The 21,287-nt window shown below is 36.0% G+C and overlaps 1 protein-coding gene and 1 non-coding gene across 6 annotated transcripts; both read right to left on the bottom strand.

The window, feature by feature from the left end:
- Positions 1 to 603: 603 nt before the first annotated feature.
- On the bottom strand, positions 604 to 21,222 carry LOC113495807 (tubulin-specific chaperone cofactor E-like protein). Of its 5 annotated transcripts, XM_026874762.1 has the most exons (9): positions 21,181 to 21,222; positions 20,431 to 20,617; positions 13,207 to 13,483; positions 12,462 to 12,964; positions 12,222 to 12,321; positions 3,793 to 3,977; positions 2,241 to 2,372; positions 1,107 to 1,206; positions 604 to 991 (listed from the first exon to the last, which is right to left on the bottom strand). In XM_026874762.1, the coding sequence occupies exons 3-9, from the start codon at positions 13,450 to 13,452 to the stop codon at positions 863 to 865; spliced, it is 1,395 nt and encodes a 464-aa protein (XP_026730563.1). In that variant the 5' UTR covers positions 13,453 to 13,483; positions 20,431 to 20,617; positions 21,181 to 21,222; the 3' UTR covers positions 604 to 862. The 5 variants fall into 5 exon arrangements, 4 of the variants coding, with proteins under 4 accessions (XP_026730563.1, XP_026730564.1, XP_026730562.1 ...); XM_026874763.1 differs by lacking the exon at positions 21,181 to 21,222 and having other exon boundaries at positions 20,288 to 20,706; XM_026874761.1 differs by lacking the exon at positions 21,181 to 21,222 and having other exon boundaries at positions 20,431 to 20,706.
- On the bottom strand, positions 4,649 to 4,721 carry Trnam-cau. Its single transcript has one exon. It is a non-coding gene; the product is annotated as a tRNA-Met (tRNA).
- Positions 21,223 to 21,287: the final 65 nt, after the last annotated feature.

Here is a 21,287-nt window from a genome sequence, read left to right as displayed (position 1 = left end):
AATAGATAAGCTTTAAGAAAAAAGTCACCATTTTACTCATTAATAATCGCTGAAGTACTTTTTCTGCACATGCGTAAAACAAAACGTTTAGCAGGGCGATCTATCCGTTTTTTTTCGATGGATTTCGAGACGAGATCGATTAATGAAATGCAGATTCAAGCTCAATCGAGAGATTGAGTAAAATCTGGATTGATCGGAATCTTAGATTCGGGATTGAATATAGAAAGCGGCCGATAGCAGCTAAAGATATTATGCAAAAATAATGTCACGTCATAAGTAGTTTACCTTAGATTTTGTAATCTAAGCTTTATTATCACAGTTGCTTATTGCAAATAAAATCGAGGGTATTTTGACTTTCAATATATCATGCATAATTACTTGATAATTTAGTTATAAAATATAATTCATGATTCAGTTTTTCTTAAGAATTTTATAGGCGTAATTGTGCTATTTCATGAAGCTGTCCATAAGTTAGTAAAGTAAAGCTCACAGCTCAAATCATATCCTTAAAGCTAAATGCTTTGTGACAACCGTTAACATCCACTACATTTGTAATACTTTGCGTTATTATATCTAAGACAATCAACATGGAAAAAACAGAAATGATTTCTCACAAAAAATATAATTAACTCATTCCACGTAAATCAAGGTTAGTAAGACGTTCAGTAACATGAAAAAAAATATACGAAATGGCATGTTGTAGGCAAAACTTGTCACATGTCAGTTGTATCCCTAGACATGTGAACGGCGGCAGTATACTTGTTTAGTTGATTTCGATTGAGACTGGCACGATGGCATGTTTCAGTCTTAGTCCTCGTGTGTGTATGAGATGCCACCGAGGTGCTGTTGGCGTCAGGAAGTCTCACGCGGTCGAGTTCACGGAGATGCTGTGCTTCAGTTTGGAGTCGATGATGATCTCATCGCCTGACCTTATGTTGTACGAGTACAGCTGCTTTGTAGGGTACTTCATCTCCTCTGGACCATGGAAAGCCTGGAACGAGACAATTTGATTTTAACGTATTGGAAAAAAATCACTTGTAATCTAACTTAGTAGTTTAGGCAAAAGACTAAAGAGTCAAATCTTGAGGTTAGTAAAGATTATTTACCTGGGTATCCCTAAGCTCCTGGTCGACGTAGAATAGTCTCATTTTAGCCGCGGGAAAGCCGGCCATACGTTCTAATCGTGTCTTCAAGTCAGATACAGTTCTGGAAACAAGAAACAACACTTGTCAATACGGATTTGAAGAAAAATATTTTTATTCAGTAATAATACGGGAGCAGAGAAACGGCAATGCTACATACCTACTAGGAATATATAAAAATCCCCGAAACCCCTTTGAACTATCGTTAAATTGTCTAATTAAAAATAATACACAAAAATTACCTTGTTTAACATATTTCACATACATTCAGATTTACTTCACATGAACTTTTATTACGAGGTGACACGTTATTCACATTGAAAGTAACACGCTGATCAAATTAGACAACAACCGAGCTGTTAAAGGGATTTCTGGAAAAAATAAATCACGTGACTAACTCATCGATCTTAGGTATTTGTCCTAAATAAAACAAACTGAGTCAAACTGAATGCCTGAATAAAAGCTATACTGGTTTCAACTTCTAGTGTTAAGCGACGTAGGTATGCTAGTATCCCAGTATCTAGTAATAAAAGCTTGCTCCACCAAAGTATAGTGATAGTTACAAATCTGGGAATATACACGGTGATTTTTTTGTCGTCTTACAAAAGCAGCCCAGTTCATGTATCCGACGTAAAATACCCCTAGGCGCGATTATTATTTTTTTATCATCAACTAAGATAATAAGTACGAAGAAAATTATACAAGAGATATCTGAAATATACTCTTAAAAATGATAAAAACGCCTCCGCCCGCGCCTCTCACTATTGCATTGTTACAAGGCTTGGACCGCGCTCGCAACAGAGCTGTGTTTCTAAAAAACTACGAATTGCATCATAATATTGAATAAAAATTGCATTTTTTTTTTCAAATCTCGTAAATACCTATTTTTTTATCATGAACGTGTTCTAGTCATTGGATACATGAACTGGGCTGCTTTTGTAAGACGACTAAAAAATCACGGTGTATATACATATAACAAGTACAACTTGGACACGGTACGCGGCGGTTCATGTTTAGACAGTAAGAGTCTATCACTACCCACTCCCCGATGATGTGGGTGTCCATGAGGATCCCGCATCCTCTCAAAAAGGAACTAACCTATACACATCGACGGTGCGCACTTCGCTGGTGTCGCCGCAGCGGAAGGTGATCTGAACGCGCTTCTCGGGCCTCAGGTCCACAGACACCAGCGGGTCCAGCTTGCCGTGCACGCCCACCAACTCCCAGTACCTAAACAATTATAGGGGAATAAGTAAGTAGCAATAAATACGTAAGTAAAATCAAACACTTGCAAAAATAAAGAAATAAACAGCTTTTTAGACCAGTATTTATAACAGACAAATTGTCGAACTTATGTTAAAAAAAATCGTGATACAATTAAAAAAAAAAACGAGAGCAGGCCACTGCGTACTTGATACAAATACTTTACGCTTTGTACAGAATTCAATTCCGCAATCAATGTTGTAATCATTGTAGAGGCCTTTGAAGTCCTTGAGATTGACCTACGCCTAACTGTCTGGGTCCAGACAGGCGACCCTAAGCGAATCCGGTTCGCGAAATCAAAGGATAGCGCGTAGTCAGCGTTGAGTAGCGTTTTTATTACTTGCTTACGTCAATTAAATAATATGTTATGTTTATTTGTAAATACGCCGAGTCACGCCGCGTCGCGTCGTGTGCGGCGCAATACGCAACAAAGACGTAATTCACCTGCCTTAGCCACGCTTATACGTCAGCGTGAAACAAGGTATTAATTGAGTGAGATTTTATCACTATTCACACCTACGCAAGATATTTGCATGCGACTTTAGTCATTTATGTAGGTCAAAGTTGTTAGCACAGATACGTCGCCTACATTCACCCCAACGATAGGAATTGCTGCATAAGGACTATATTCATAAAGGTATCTACCAGATAGTAGTACGACTAATTGGAGAGAGAAAGTAATTTAATTAATGAACTTGGAGTTCAATTGCACATTATATCTTATTTTGTTTACATTATGAGTTCTTCCTCGAAATTAAATTATCAATGTTTTGGGAGTGGAGAAATCGAATTAACTAAGCGCTTAAGAAAAACAGCTACAGTAACACAGGCAAAAATTGAAAACTTCTACATACCTAGCGGTATAGAGCAACTCCCAACACAATTAAAAAAAAACAAGACTAACGCACCTTACTTTGATAAAAAAAAAATACACTTTATACATTCAATGTACAATGGCGGACTTAATGCTTGGGGCGTTCTCTACCAGTCAACCAAAGGGTGATGCAGATATAGCAAGAGGTAAAGGTTTAAATAAAAGTCTACTAATATTATAGATGTGATAGTAACTCTGACTTTCTGTCATTTACGCTTTCACGTCTAAACCACTGAACCGATTTTAATGAAATTTGGTACAGACAGAGTTGACCTTGAGAAAGAACATGGGATGAGTTTTTATCCCGGACTTTTGAAGAGTTGTCTTGGAAACGCGATACAACCGGCCTCGACGCGGGCGAAGCCGCGGGCGAAAAGCTAGTATATTATAAACCTGTCTGACGCACCTCACTTTGACCAAATAATCCTGCCTCCAAACTATCCTCATATTATTATCATGTAATATCGCAAGCATGATGTTGTATGTGTATCTATATTTGCTGTATTTACGTACCTATCGGGTCGGTCGGACTCGGGCTTCTCCATGTAGTACCGTATGAAGGCGCGCTCGGCGGCGTCGCGCTCCTCCACGGGCACGGCGCCGCCGCCGTTCAGGGTCCGCACGTGCGGCAGCCGCGCCACCAGCAACAACCGCCGCTCGTGCTCTGTCGACTCGAAACGCTCCCATAGTGGCCAGCCCTGGAACAACGCGACAACCAATGATGGGCAAAAGTCATACACTTTATGTATTGAAGAATGTTTTAGCAGCACATGTTTGTGTGGTATTGTTTGCTTGGCTGAGTACAGGGTCCCAATTTCTGCTATTCTCAATGGCCTATGAATTAATGGCCATTCATTAATCGGTCATTGTAAATAGCAGAATCAAGGCCCTAAGGGTTGCGGGTAAGTGATACTTTTTCTGGTACGCCTGATACTTTTTCTTGTTTCAGATACTCCAGAAAAAGTTACACTATTTGCGGTGTATGATGAAATTTGTTATCGATTTACTAAACGGCTATCTCTATTATCTAAGTAGGTGGAACATCGGAAAATGAAATCATAGCCAAGCCTGTCTGCAGTAAACTTGCGAACCTGCGAATTTACTGAATAATTAGCCATAAACAATAATAATATTATGTTATTATTAATATAATAAATACCTGTTTACGTAAAATGCAATTCTTTGTAAAAATACTAGATACCTAATATTAGATAATATATCCATCACAACTGATAAGTTAACAAAAGTATAAGGAAAAACGAATATTTAATTATAATAATGATTGTGAAATACTGTTAATGTAAAAAAAACTATAAATATAGACAAATGTATTTGACCAAAAAATAAAATAAAACAAGGCAAAAAGATCTGCCCCGGGTGAGGATCGAACTCACGACCTTAAGATTATGAGACTTACGCGCTGCCTACTGCGCCACCGAGGCCGGTGATAACTGTGTCATAATAACCGTACACATGAGGAATATTACGATAAATATTATTTTTTTATCTTTATGTTTGTACATGTGCCTATAAAACATTTATTTTTTACCGAAAATCTTGTTAGGTCTGTTCTGTTCTATTAATAGATACCTATTTATAGTATTTATGCATGGTCTTATAGCGCATATAGGTATCTTTAAATCTTTATTCATATAGGTAAACACGCATTTATGCAGATAATATTATATCTAAAACCTAATAAGTCGTGAATAGCGTTCACTGTCTGTTTACATTTTGGCCTTGATTTTTATGTGCGAGTGTTTAATGCTGTACACATGCGCACAAGGTTATGATGTAAAATACACTTGAAATAATACAATTACCTACAAATGTAATACGTTCTTATTGAAACTAGGGTTTGGTATTAGGAGATCATAGGTGTCATTTACGAAATCATACATAAGTCTACATGCAGAATCTCAAGTCTATAAACACTTTTTTCACATAAAATTTAAATGGAGTAACATGACTCCTTGAGACCAAAAAGATCTAAAAACACATTTGAATTAAAAAAAAATGTGAATGAATGTTCACTTCACTTGTTATGCTGATTGTATATTAATTTCCTATAAAGATACAAGAGTCCTACTGGCTCCCGAAGACTATAAAAAGATCTTGCTTCTTTTGCAAGATCACGATTCAGAGCTAAAGGATAATCGAATGGAAACAAAAAGTCATAAAGATGAATTGATTTGCTTTTTGTTCGTCTCAAGGTCCAAACAGGATCAAGTTTCCTTGTAGGGCGCGGATCGAAGCGAAGACGTTAGTTCCTACTGTCCTCACCTCACCGTGGATTTATGTACTTAATACTCATGTTATATATTCAATGTAGATGTCAGCTTACTCGGGACAACCAAGTTTGTATATCTACTAAGTTAATTATTTCTGCGTATTTTAGGGCAAGGAGTTTCGTAATGATTCGTAACAATTCTTGTTCAAAGGGGTTGCCTTTACCCACTTGGTGTATGGATTGATTGGAATCATAGTAAGGTAAAATATTTGACAAAATAAAGCGATAAACAGATTAATATTTGAACACTTCGTGAAGTATACTTAGACTACAATATGTTATAATACCTACTTACATGTTAGACAAAATCTTGTAATCATTTTAAGTGGGTCTAGTTTCACCCTTTCGAACATAGGATGGAAATGAAAGTGGCACTTTAACTACGAACTTGTACACCTATTTGACTTTAATCCGTACATGCCAAATTAGTCGCTAATCCGGTATGCATAGAGACTAAAATTCAAATAACATTCCAAGACCTCATATTTTGCGCTTAAGGAAAATTAGAACTAATGACTAAGGCCGTTGGGTTTAGAGTCTGATTATCAATAGTTCCTTTGTTCTCCCTAGTACAGATCTTTGAGCGTGCGTTCAACAACGCTGGCCTGTTTTGCCTAAAAACGGAAGGCGGAATCACCTTTGCATGCATCGGTCCCTACGGAATTTACTATTGCCGCATGTTTACGCTCTTCTTATGGAGAGCTTACATTTTTGGTACCGCAAAACATGGTTCAGACCGAAGGGATTAATAATTTATCAGATTCATACAGCAAGCGTATTGATTATTTATTTATAAGCATTATTTTGACTTATCCTTTCTTCGCTTTTTGTTTTCTTTTAAAAGTGATTTGTTTGTTTTGCTAACAAGTTGCGAGATACCATTGTTTCTCATAAATGTGAAGGAATTATGCTGAGGCTTTAAAGACAAAAACTTCCGACGGCAGAATTTGTTTGAAGAGAAAACTATGTAACATCCGTCTCCTTCAATAGTTTTGCTATCCAGCTGTCAAAATATGAAATTGGACAAAAGACTTGTTCATGTCAGATTCACAGGTTAGAGAAAGGGTTGGAAAAGTCAGCTGACGGGTAGCAATCAACAGACCGTTGAAAAAATATATTGCAGAATTGACCCCTCCCCTCTGATCGGCTGAGTAACATCTGACTAGCGACTACCCACACGGACCGCGGGAGCGTCACACACGACCGTTCCAAAATTAAATAAACGGTTATAATTTGAAGTTCCGTTCCGATCGGTAACAGCCCCGTTCTGAATCATTAAATTTACAATATCGATTTCATTGTGTTAGCAGATGTATGCAGCATTAATGCATAGTGTGGAATTGTGGATGTCAGTGCCCGTCAAAGATTTATTGCATTTAATAGTCTATGCGGGGTTTTCCTAGAAAGCCAGCTAATTAATTGTAATCATTTTTCCATCATTTGTTAGAGAGTACTGTTTATTATCATAGTTTTTCTTTGTCAATTATTTTTGACTTGTTTATTTTATGCAACACCCATAAATCTACAATACCGTTATAAGCTGAATAGCACGTGATTACGTGTCGTATCGAAAACCGGTAAAACGACGATAAAAGCCTATATTCCGTAACATAATACGCATAATATAAATAATTGCGTCTATTCATTTCGTAATTCGAAAACACCTACACGTATATTTAGTTGTCTTGTTTATTGGAGTGATGTGTAGCGAGGGGTCACGATGCCCGATGCACGATGCACTGGAGCTCGCAGCTCCAACAGTGGCTTAGTCATGGTATAATAAATAATAGCTAGCATTACTGCGAGATATCGCGATCTAGCGAGTAGCGTGTACGTAACACAACAAAGAAGTAGGAAATATTTCGTGCTGACATACCTGCGTACTTATTTATGAAGTGGATTTCAAATCCTAATACGACTTGTACGACGACAAAGGAAACCGTCGAATCGAATGTTTATGTATGAGACGTAATTTGTAAAACATTACGTAGATTGTATAATCTATCGAATATAATGTATAAAAAACACACGCAGAAATACACGTTATAAAGGACCTCCCAACGATAAATAGTAGTTACTATTTAATTAATTCAACTTTTAGCACGATATAATTGTACGATTAAATATCAGCCCATTATAAATACTTTGCATTAAAATAAAATACAAACTTAATGAACAAACTTATTCATTCAGACATTCAAGTTAGAATATATTTTAGAACCCCCAAGGAATCTCTATTAGACGGCTATTATTTAATAAAACCTTGAATCCAGTTCAAGGGCGAAAATAAGTATGACGTCATTGGTTAGTGAAAACTGCGCAAAAGTCCTTAATACTGTCTGGGCCATCGTTTTAATAAAGTAATATTTAGCTCGCCTACGCAAATTACCATACGAGCTCTAGGTATGTAAACTCGATCTAATCTAGTTTCAAAACTCAAGTTAGGTAATATTTCACCGAAAACGATTAAACAACCATAATTACTATAATTAGCGCTATCTGTGTGTTTAAAATACAATTTTATTTCGAGTTAAATATTTAAGTTCTGTTTTTACGCATTGCGACTGTAGTTTTTTGCAGAGCGTATTTCGTAGGGATGTGGAGAAACCTTGATACCTCGGTTCTAAACTGAGGTCGAATAAAGGAGATTTCAAGGATATACGGTATATTATGGTTTAAGTTTTTGCTTACTTGGCATTCGTTGACAATACTAAAGTATTTCTTGTCAAAAATTTAAAAAATAGTTTGGTTTCTTTATTTGGAACAGTAGGAACACGTTTCTAACATTTCAGCAGTAAAAACTGTTTAGATTATATCACTTTTAATCGTTTTACGATAAATATGGGTAACTAGGTCTAATTGCAAAATGTCAAATTATCTAATCACTATCTTGAAATGGAAGAGACTTCTCCGCAAATCAAGAAGTACCAAGCTAAGCAAGTTTGCGGCGAACAATCGAATTAGCTGTTACTAAAGGGAAACTACTGCATTGCGTGACAAAGGAAACTGCCTAAGTGCCCTTTACAATGTTAATATAAACACTTGAGTAATGAACCTTTGTATACACATGTAATTTTGCCGATAATTTACAATTGAAGGAAGGAACATTTAAGGGTGTATTTTTGGTGTAGACACGCTTTGTAATCTGAAGACTATTCGCACATTCCTGAAGTCTGGTTTTATTAATCTTACGAACTAGTATAATTTAAAACTTCGCTTTCATTAAGAAAATAGCTTTATAATCCAAAAAAGTTACGTATTTGAAAAATTGCTGAAATATGTAGAGCCAAAGCGTAAATAATACGGAGTGTTATTAAAGGTCCTACTTTCTATGCAACGTATGCACAAAGGACTTAAAGCAAAATATACGTGAGGTTCGCTAGGAAAGTTGACCTGAAACGGGAAGTGCCGGCAAAGTAATGAATTCATAGGCCATGAAAAGACGGCGAGTGGTACATCTTTTATAGAGAAATTATGTTTAACAACCGTTATAAGTTTACCATTATATTTTATGAGTAATAAACAAAGATATTCTATTGAGTACTTCTCTTATGGTATTGATGAGGTACGTATTTATATCACACTACGGCATAGAACGAATAGAGCGAGCAATGCACGTGTTTCTGGGTCAGACCGGCGACCGGGCGACCCGGTCGACACTCCACGTCCAAATCTATAAATTTTGTATTCACCTAGCGACCAAGACAGTTATCTTACATTATCTTATTATGACATCTACATTCTACGGAGGGAAAGGTTTGAAAGGGAAACATCTGAATCTGATAATACACAGATATACTTGTACAATGTAAAACGGAACAGACAATTTCGATTTTAAAGCCAGTGAGTGGCAAGGGAAGAAAATGAATCAAAACTTAAGTATATGAACTCGCAAAAAAGTGAAGTGACGCGCAAAAGGCGTGGGTAAAATCAAAGGTAGAGTCGACTGTTTGACACCCCAATATGAATCATGGAGTGCAGCTTATTGTCCTCACACGTGGCGAGTCATTTTCCAATTTGTTGGAGCACATATTTTAATAAAACAAACGGCTACATAAACATATTAGGTAAATACACAACGAACGGGGAACACCAAAATTGCAGCTTGCGAAGCTAAACTGCTATCAACGATATTGCAGCGCCGATAAACTTTTATATTATGTGAATGTGTTCAATTTAAAGATTGCAATATTCAAAGAGTGCTGCTATATGCTATATTTAAAGCAGAAAAGTATCCAAATAAATACCGTTACAGTCTCGTTTTAGTTGGGAATATGCAGAATTTTCATCTTTCATATTTTTATCATCCAAACAGCATATTTGTAATTATCCAAAACCAGATTACCAAAATATCCACACACTAGACAGAGTGCAATTTAACACTTTATTTACAAGTAGAAGGGTGTGAACGTTATTGCTTATTTACAAGTCTACGCGTATTTACATGAAACTTTCCAATACGAAATAATAATAAAAAAAATGTAAAGTTCACATTAATTCACATATTAGGACAAGGCTTAATAACCAGATAGCTCTTAGCCGTCTTTAGATATTTCAACACCAAGTTTCCTAAATTTAAACGATATGTGCTATCTTAACTTCAGATATTTTATTATTTTAACTCATTCAATTATGCAATAAAAATACAGGCTTACTAGCAATCAAATGTAGAGTGAAGAAATCCAATACTGCTGCGATCTATTTTGCAACAGGTAGTTAACTAAAGCTTGCACTTATAATGTAATTTACTAGTAGAACGCGGTGAGCAGGCTTCTCTTATCGGGGCCCACCAGATAGCGAAAATAGTGGGCCACAGACACGGAAGACGAGGTAAGACTGTTGGAAAACCAGTTTGGCCCATTCATTACCAGCGCATAACCTTCTATTGTATTGTCATTGTACTTTATCGCTGTGTTTTCCAAATAGGTCGTGAATAAAAAGGATATACAATATCAGGGACTAAAAAGTGTTCCAATTTCGTCTTTATGCTTTTGTTTCTTGAAGGGTTTCAGGCGATCAAGGCAGGATGACTTTTATTTTTAAATAAATAACCTTTCTCTGTATAAGAGTTTAATTAATTCCTTTGTTATTTCTTCGAAGTTCGAATATTAACGGGCAAAGGAAAGTTACATAGTGAGACAAGGCCGCCAGCTCAGCTGTTAATGTGAACGACCGAACCAGCGAGTTCGATTCATTTTCAATATGATTCATCGTGAACGCTACCTTTTAAGTTTTTTATTTGCTTACCGCGGTGCAACCCTTTCTTTCAAGTTTTTGTGGTCGTTAGTCGATTTAATTGTATTAATCCTTTTTGGTTGAAAGCAGAAGGTCTAATGTTTCGTTTTGCGGTGAATATGCAACGTCTTTCAAACTTTATGCTATCGACTGGTTTTCATTAGTACTTTGCTCTCAAACGTGAATACGCATCCTTTGTTACGTGAACATAATTTAACGGTAATTGAAGTTACCTATCTTTTTATTTAATAACGTATTAAACACAATCGTTAAGAGCATTGTAATCAAAAGGCATAACCTATTTCAAAGTTACAATGCCTAATAGTGTTTCATGTAGGTGTTTAACTTGTACATAAATTAATGCGCAATGTTTAATACGAATGCAATTTAACATTTCATGAATACGGCTCATAAACCTATGCATTAAGCGCATATCAAAACAAATAGGCACACTTTCACATTCTCTGTCGCATGACCGTCACAAAACGTGGACTCTATCCATATCATATTATCCATGGTAAAAATAACTCTATTCTTATATACTTACGATCCATAGTAGTACAAAACTATGGCTGATACAATGATTAACAGTTTGCGTAACAAAGGACAGAAACGTGTACACAAAGCTATTAGCATTTAGGCGGCCCTTTCGAATAGGTAATATATTGCGTTACCTTGAACTTGATAAAACATAATTTTACTACTTTGAATGGTATAAAAAGCGTTGCAGGAACGATTACAAAAACGTAAGATAGGGAATACAGAAACTCAGGGAACGGCATTCGTCTAAGAAAGTATCCACAATGAACGGATCATAAAAGCGAAATGTAGAGACAATCCAAGGTAAATCCTATAAAATGTATTCCCGTTCAGACTCGCGAGCACGGACGTGATGAAATAACGCATGCCTTTGAGATCGGTGGCATATTAGCTAACGTTGCACAAGCGTCAAGTAGGCCGCCACTATATCTGGAAGACCTTCACCCGCATTACGCCAGGCCACCGAGATCCCGAGGGACGTTACACGGTTAATTTAAAACACACAGCCGAACACTTGATGCGCTACCGTCTAACCTCAAATGTATATCGGTTATCGCGGTGTTCTTCAGATTACAAGTTGGCGCCAGTACCGCTTTGGCAAACACTAACACATCACGTAATGCCAAGAGCACTTGCAGATAATATTATAAACTGCTTGCAGTTTCGAAGAAATATTGATAACAACTCTACAATCCAAAGTAGCTTTTTGAACTATGTTCTTTTACGAATCCCTTGTTCTAAGTCTGCCTACAGTACCGTACACAACACAGTTCCTGCCATGTGCATAATCCAACATTCGCGAGGTCAGCATTAGCAAACATTTGCCGATGTGCCGAGAATACATTATGAGATTAACAGGTGTTGTGTTTTAACTCACCTGCGCTCGCAAACTCTTGAGAGCAGGAAACTGTGCCAGTCGATCCACCTCATCCCAAGTCGATAAACCCGTATTGTTCAGGTTTAGGAAGCGGAGGTGCCTGGAATACCAATGCCTTCAATGATGTGATGTTTAACGAAGCAAACATTATTTAAATTCTGAAGTTCAATTGGTCAATGGCAATATAGACATATTGACCCAATTGTTCCTTGATAACAATTACAGATTAGATTCACTTACGGGAAGGCATCGTGACTCGCCTTGTTGCCATTGTTATCACCACATTTTTCACACGGATCCGGTTCTAGAGTGGCTACTGGACAATCGTTTACCAATAGGGTTTCCAAATTAGGGAAGGCATAGCCAAGCTTGGAGATTTCTCGCCAACTGCTAACAGGGTTTCCAGAGAAATGTAGTTTCTTAAGCTGTTCGTGCACGGGCTCAGTGACATCGACGTTGAGTCGTGAACACGCCTCACAATGGTCCTTCTCTTCAACTTCCTGCCCGCTCAAGTCTACATAGGAGTACTCATTAAGGCTCAAATGCAACTCCTCCAGAGCTGGTAGAGCTTTGAGTAACGCGTAGACACTCGGCCAGCCGACGTATGTAGAATTTAGAATGAGGTGGCTTAGACAGTCCCATCGTGGTTGGAGTGTTTGTGCCGCTTGAATTTGCGCTGACAGACGATTAAAGCTCAAGTTTAAAAATCTCACTCTTGGTGTCTGTTCCAATATCGCAAATATCTGCAACGAAACTATGCGTTAGTCATAGATAATTGAGGAGTTAATACGTAACACCGCGGAAATAGGTGCAGTCTTATAACCAATAATTGGCACAGTTTGTTATAATTGTGGGAAAAGCGAGCTTATTACAGCATATTTGTAACCTGTGATCATTGGTAAGAAAGCAAGGGGTTAGATTTTAGATTAGCTTAGTCGGGGTCTGCTTTGTTATAGAATGATGCAGTTAGATATTATTTTCTTACTTCTTCCCACTCGCTAAGTTTATTATTGGCTAGGTCCAGTTCGACGACGTCGGCGCACTTATCTGCGAGGGCCAGAGCGTCCCCGGCGCAGTCGATGTCGCAGTCGTTGAGCACCAGCAGCGTGGGTACACTGAGCCTCGGTGAGCGCTTTGGCACAAATATGGCGACCGGCATGTCATCTATAGAAGGGTTTATTTCTCCCTTCGCGCCGTATTTGCCCTCCAGGGCTTCGAGGAGTGACGGCATTATGACCACCTATGATTCCTGATTTCTGTGCCTGTAACAAGGAATATTTAGATTTAATAACACGTCACTTGGTATGTTCTGATTGATTATGTTACTTGCGTAGCCTCGATTACATCGCTTTCGTTGCCAAAGGGTGCTGACCCTAATTTACTTCGGACTGCTATAAAATGTAATTACCATCTCAAATTGTTATATTTGACTGTCAGCAGTTAAGTGCATAATAAATATTTAAGGTTACTATCATTCATTTACACAATCAAAGCCATCGAAGGTTCAATTTGAAATTAATTAATTGGTCAATATTAATGAGCGGGGTTTCCTTCTCGGTTGAACTCATGCGCAACCGGCTAAATAAATACATAGTACGTAAAGCAATAAGCCAACCGACCGGAATATTTTCTCAAGGACTTCATTACCGGCTTACACCTAGCAATAGAATAATGACGCTAGCAGAGGTGTATTATGTTGACAAACATTTTAACACGTGGTTTGATGTGTATTCCGATTCTTTCTTAGCATTCTTAGTATTGTTTTATGTCTAAGATACTTTACGATACTAAACCTTTATGTGCTTAATTAATGCTTAGCCTTATACTTGACTTTGAACTAAATTATGTTCTCAATGCAAGGATTCTAACAAAGTGCCGAACAGAAAATAAATGTAGGAATATCATTGTTTCATGTGTTCGTGCTTTAGGACGGTAAAAAGGAAATGTATTTTCTGTTACTTATAGAAGTTAACGCTGCATAAATAGTATTGTTTATGGTTCATTTGTAGTTCTGACGAAAAAAAAGGTTACTTAAAAAAAAGGCAAGATAATTCCACAATATAAGTGACACAGAATAATCTTATTTCGCATGGTTGTATGGTCAAAATTGTTTAATAAAGATTATAGAGACGCTCTTTATTACGGTTGATGTTTATTAATTTTTAGATATTTTTTTCCAACGTAACATTTTCGTAACACTTTCTCTACGTCGCGACTGTTTAAAAGCGTAAGTTAATAGATTAAAAGGCTTAAGATATAGTCTATGAATACATAAATAGTTACATATTTAGACAACATGACGCAAAAAATAATCGACATTAAAAAATTGCATTATATTTCCGCTATCTCTTGGCGACGTTACACAATTAGTAGAGTAAGCCTTGAAATTAATCTATTTTAGTGTTGTCAGTTCTAAGATAGGCGATTAGTCAATCAAATAGACTATGATTGCAATGATATTAAGATTTCGATCTCCGAAATAAATAATAAATTGGTAAGAAAAATAAGCAAGCATATTTACATCAATAATTGTGCAAATTCAATGCTAGATAATTATTGATACACCGCGCAATAAAAATTGCGGATATCACAGTTCGCTCTTTGATGAAATAATTAAGAAAGAGAACTGAAGGAACAAAATAACTAAGTTCATAGAAACGTTAGCAAGAAAATAAAACGGTAGGAACAATATTAGAAGGGATGTTGCTCAATGCGAAGTAGTCGGGTTGTCTCGTGACTACTGCGCCAAGGTCGAGTTCAAATGTGCATTAAACTTAATTAGTGCTTTGTCTCACAGTCACAGCTGTTAGCTGTAGCGATAGCGAACGACATGTCATGATTATGAGTAAATACTTTTTAGATATATCAATGTACCCAATGATGATTTGTGCGATTTCAATAAGATTGGGATAGATTTTAGCTGTCCAGTAATGGTTGATAAATAAATGACTATCAGTTTAGAATCAAGGAATTTTCTTGTGAAATTTCTGATAAAAGTTTACTAACTCTCATTATCTTATTTGATTCACAAGCACCAGTCAAATAGCAGAAGTTAATTTTATTAAATCAAACACTCAACAAAAAACGACCTTCGCAAAAGCCAAGGGACAAAATTACAAAAGGTGTTTGTAATGAATTACAAAAGTCAAGTACAAGTCAATTATTATATTCTTTAGAGCTTGTCTGGCATGTAATATTCGGCGGGACGTAGTACACGATAAAGTCAAGGCTATTAGAATTTATTTGCCTAACGGTCAGACAATAAACGAGACTTAACACGTACCACCCATATATCCCATAAGGGATTTCAAACATTACTTGCAGCTTCAGCAAAATCCATCGACATATTTCATATTAAATCTTCAAAGGCGATAAAACTGACGTAGCATGACTCTTTTGTATTTGATCTGCAGTTGTGCACTTATTACCAGACATTAAATTGTCAGTTTGTTGTGGAATATCAATAAAACATGACATCAGTCCCCGTAAATTGCTATAACCACGCATTACGTATGACATAAAATCCCGTTCTACATTTCCAAGGCGCTTATATCGCTATTGCGAGCGCTCGCGTTGGCTAACTGACGTCCATTGATTGTGCAAAGCATCATGAACATCGCGGATGTAATGCGATAGTAAATTTAACGTGCATTACGCGTCGCCTAACCTTTTTCATTGACAGCCAGTATGTATTGGAAAAACATGCTTGCGATTACGTCGGAAGGAGGCTTTAACTCGTAGAATATTTACGACTAGTCGCTGTCTTTTTAATATTTGAATTTCCTTGAGCATAAATAGAAATGCAAGTGATACTTTCTTGTTTTTTTTTTGTGTCGATGGTTATAATTTTTATTTAAATTAGGTTTAAATCTAAATCGATGTATCCGGTTGATTTTCATTGAATATCGATAATATTACTACAAAATGGATGCGTACAGCATACCTATACTGGTAGATACCAAGACCTCATAAAAATGTTATCTTTCTCGTTAGTTTTAATAACCCTTTCGAATTCCGTAGCCGACGTGACATGGCATGCATTATAAACTTGTTCCGAGTCCCATTTGTGAAGTAGCATTTCCTATAAAACTGCTACTGCTTCAAATTAGTGAGTCAGGCATATTTTTCGGCAACTTGCACCACTGGCCGTCGTAATAAGGTTAAACAATTCCGCTCTAGTTATTATTTACATAACACGTTATATTACCATCTCTACCTGCATCACGATGTATTATAGTTATTTTGTAATTTACGCTGAATATTTTTGAATTATAACTTGAATTTTATTCCGTGATAATTTAAAGGTATTTGAATTAAGTGCTCTTAGAAATAATTTGTGCTTCTTTGTTTTAATTATTGAAGTTCTATTGAAGCAGTGCTTAAAGGTGAACAGAAACTCGAAAGCGATCAATAGCTTGTACGATGACACGCGAAGACATGATAAGCTAACGAAGAACTAGAGTTCCTCACGCTAGAATCAATCTAAATAATTAAGATTATTTTTAACCATTATATATAGATAATAATGAACAAGGAAGACATAATACAGATATGACTTTTGTCTTTACTTGCTTAAAAAACAGCCTAAAAAACTGCCTTGAAATTGATAAAACTATGATTACATTAAAAACGTGAGTATGTGTATTAAAATTGTAATTTATATTTAGTTTATAATGCGGCTACAGTAAGGTTGTTCCGAAAGCGAGAGCTAACGAAGGCCGGATGGCTGCAATCATATTTTGCACAACCACAGGTACTTAGATGCTTATATTACTATTTTATACACGTAACAATTAAGATAGTTCTTAGGTGTTTTTTAAGTCTTAATTGTGATAATGGTTAACTAAAAGGATAAAGCTCTATCATAATCTATACATGATGCACAAGCGACGTTTTGAGGTAAAACGTTGACGTTCGAAAATGACTGTCTCAATATTTCACTAAACAATGACAAAGACAGAATTAAATGAGCGACACTTTCCTCAGTGTCTTTTCTTTCAGATTTCCATCAATTATATCCTTGCATTTAATCGAATTACTGATTTATTTAGCATTTGTTCTATTTCCTTTTTGATTGGGAACATTTTTCATGTTCATCCTCAGTGCAGCTAAGAACCAGGACCATAAGGTGGACACTAGTTAAGCCGCAAATTTTAAATCGGAGTTTTCTTTGTTAAATCTGTTCCTCTTAAACCATTCACTCTAAACTACTCTAATAGATTTATACGTAAGGCTGTGTCTATCTAGATAGCGCAAAGACAAAGCGCGATACATCCTTGTTGAAACAATGAGGCTAATAAAATTAATTGTCCGCGCAGTTGAACACTTGAAACCTAAAGTATACTTAGCTAGTAAAATAAATATACCATTAGCCATAGTACTAGAACACGTTACTGTCATGTCATGCCAGAACTTAATTGGAGTTTCGTGTCTAGAATATTGCAGCAACTCCATGTTTTTTGTTACTTTCATTTCTAATTTAGTTAAACAAAATTTTAAGCAGTTATTGAAAATAAATGCAACTTATAAAAGAACATTGTCTGAAATGAGTCAAAGTTTTGTAGTGTCTCAACATTAGATACTTTCAGCTCACAACTACTAACGATCGATGAAAAATTTTTCTTCACAATATTCAATTCACTTTTCCGAAAACCTGCTTGGAAAAATGTTTTTAGAAAGGCGAACAAACAATATCTCATCTCGCATCTCATGTGCATTTGTTTGCGCATAGGATTGCTTACAGGAAAACAAAAGAAGGCAGACGCTGTGGTTTCCTTTGTGGATAAATGAGAATTCATCCAGGGTGGCCACCCTGTCGGGCGACGCGACGGTGAAGGGCGGTGAACCTAACGTCTCGACTACCAAGAGCTAAACCACTTTGTCTAATGCCCATCTGTTGCTTATAATGTCTGGATCGGAAAGATATTATAAAAACGACTGACCATGCATTGAGCGTTAGATTTATGTCGAGCTTAGCCGGCACCCCCTGGATTTGTTTCCAAATGATTTACAGTTCACAAATGTGTGATTAAGTGGAAAAAATACAAACAGAGGTGACGTGACCAATTGTTGACGCTTGATAATCGCTCATACGACCTTCACAACATTGACAAATATAACAAAAAATATTGTGAATCCTAACACAGACATGGTACTGCGTAGTACATGCGGCGCAAGTTTGTATTTAAACCTGTAGATTTATTTGTAAACAAAGGTTTGTTGGAAATAAAATTATCTAGTTTTCCTCTAGCACACATTGTTTAGGTAACCAGTTGTCATTGTGTTTCTACAATCCAATTGCGCGCAAATAGACATTTCATTTTATGACATTACAGACAATTTCGAGCGCTTATAAAGGCGAAAATGAATAAATAAAGAGTGAACGCGTTCAGTATTTAATAAGTGATACATTTCTAACACGTTTAATATATTATATTAATGGATGCAATTAATAGTAGATCGATAACATTATCGGCCATTATAATTATCAGTTAAGTGAGCCCTTAGGCAAAATATGGAAAGAACTTTCCATTACGGCTCATTTACTAACATTCCGGTTTTGAGTGTTTTCTTTTAAGTAATAACTCCAACTAGATACTTGGAGGACTGTGCTAATATTGTTATACGGATATTGAAGGTCATAGATGATAAACAGAGAAATAGCTACGTGGGTGGAATCACACGTGCGGCAAACATTACTGATTAGAGAACTACGTTTGTGCCGTGTTTAGGACTGTCCAGTGATAATTAATTTCCAGTTATCAGTAGGATGACCAAAGTACAGGCATCGTAAAAAGTAGTCTTCTTGCTTTTCAAGTTGTGTGTAAAATTATCGAGAGACTTATGGGGCGCAAAAGTGAGGTTTGGCGTTCAATTAAAAGATATATATCATCAGAAATACGCTATCTTAATTTTGGTTTATTAGTACTCAATAATTTATTTTTATAATGGGTACATTACCATTACCATCGCCCGATTTGTTATAAGACAATTTGAGAATGTTTACACATCTATTGTTCGATCAAAACGTGATAATAGATGAATAAAAATGGAACCTAGGTTCAGTTTATATTAAATTGTTCTAAAATAAAGCACAGGCTACAATACTTTAATAAATTCGCACGGCGGTAACAAGGACGTCTTACTATTTCTGAACGCGATGTTGCAAGCGCGGGAATTCTATGCTTTTGTCGTACGATTATGGTGGAGACTAGATTTAAATATTATTATGTTCCAAAAATTTCACAACAAATCGGAGGCGTTTTTTGCGAGCAGCCAGACACAACATACAAATCTACATTTTATTTTTGTGTCAAGAACGAAATGGTTTCGCGGTTAAATGATATTTGTAACAATTTTGTTAATCTTAAATTCTTAACGAAGCTTTCAACATAGCTGCTTAGTTACTACTTTTTATTAGTAGCGTACAGCACGGCAACTCGTTTTCCCATATGGAGCAACAAAGGAATGCCTAGGCAATAATGAAGACACTTGTTACGGAATCGTTACCATTATCATGATGTTTATTGCTCAATAGGAGCTATTACTGATTGGTGAAACAATTTGGACGTGCTTTTGTTACTAGGAAGTGGGTGATATGCGCGCGGATAGAATTATATGGGTCACGGTCAAAATCGATAACACAACTGACCATGTAGAACGGTGCAGAAAAAAAATATTACATCATGCTAATTAATGTAATAGAGAACAGTCTGTTTTTGTTTAGAGAGTATCGTTCTTTTTGTAAAAGAGCGGGAGAATACTTTATTGTTTAGAAAAAGTAATTTATGTTAACATTTTGTGTATTTATGTGGAACGAAACAGCCCTACCTTTGTACCCCTATGGTTAAAATATTGCTTACTGAACCGATAAGTTCGATTGCGCATTTTATCACCATCTACCTATTTACCTAGAACAAGGAAGTTGTTTATAAGTACATGGCGTCATCTAAACCAGTCGTGTCTTGTTTTTCAAAACAGTCTCTTGTGTTTTTTTTCTTCACAAAAAATGTAACATATTTTAGTTGTTTTGTAAGATAGAAAACAAAAACAATCCGAATACTCACCGAAATATGGAAGGGATTTAGAAAACACCAAATCTGGTATTTGGTTCCACTAAATAACGGCACAATATAACCGATCGATACATAAACTACTAGTTACCTTTCTTTAAATTTGTAATGTATTTAAAAACTATTAAAAAACTGACCTTTATCTTCCACCACTTTTATAAACAAAGACTTTTAGCACTGAGTTTGAAGCTTAATTTTCAAAAAAATCCGCAATTAAAAATATACACATTGAGTTTCACTATAATTTTAAATAAACGAAATCAGCTGTTCACATTTTCTTTGGAGTGCGCCTTGAAAAGATTTCCATACGATCCTCCAAACGCACTGAAATAAAATGACAAGAGAATGTTTACATCAATACATTGCACAGACGTAATGCCTGTTTCCACGCACACTACCACGAGTCTGTGTACTTACGAGATCGAAATATTGACTGACAGAAGTGGGGATGAAAGAGGTCAATGACGTTTACGTTTCAAGTGTTGCGTGAGAGGGACAGAAGTATTTTATTCAAAAGGATACTTGAGAAGGAAATACAACAAATCATGCACCGAATAAAAAGGTATACAAATACAGGTTTAAAGTGGTGTATTTATATACTGCAGATTTTATTTAGCTACTATATTCTGAAAGCATATATATATATATACGCAATTTACTAACAAAACATTAGAAACTATTATAAGACGTCAAAAAATATATTTCGATTTAAGGGTATGGATTTCGATAAATCGACTTAATTCAATGTTATGAACTTGTATTTAACTGTTTGAAAATCTGTACAATGTAGTAAATCATAATAAACAAATCGTCTTAGAGCTTTTACCAAGTGCACAGCAATAAAAAAGCTATCATAATGAATTCAATTATGAAATATGTAAACTTACCGAAAATTATTATTTATATTTGATCATTGATAGTATAAATTTTTAAAATTGTATATTTTTACATTTTATATTATTTTACCTCTCAACAACGTCATAACTAAATAACT

The sequence above is a fragment of the Trichoplusia ni genome, chromosome 7 (assembly GCF_003590095.1).
Source record: "Trichoplusia ni isolate ovarian cell line Hi5 chromosome 7, tn1, whole genome shotgun sequence".
In the NCBI taxonomy this organism is placed as follows: Eukaryota; Metazoa; Arthropoda; class Insecta; order Lepidoptera; family Noctuidae; genus Trichoplusia; species Trichoplusia ni.
The sequence above is the reverse complement of the archived record's forward strand: the minus strand, read 5'-3'. Positions and strand labels throughout refer to the sequence as shown.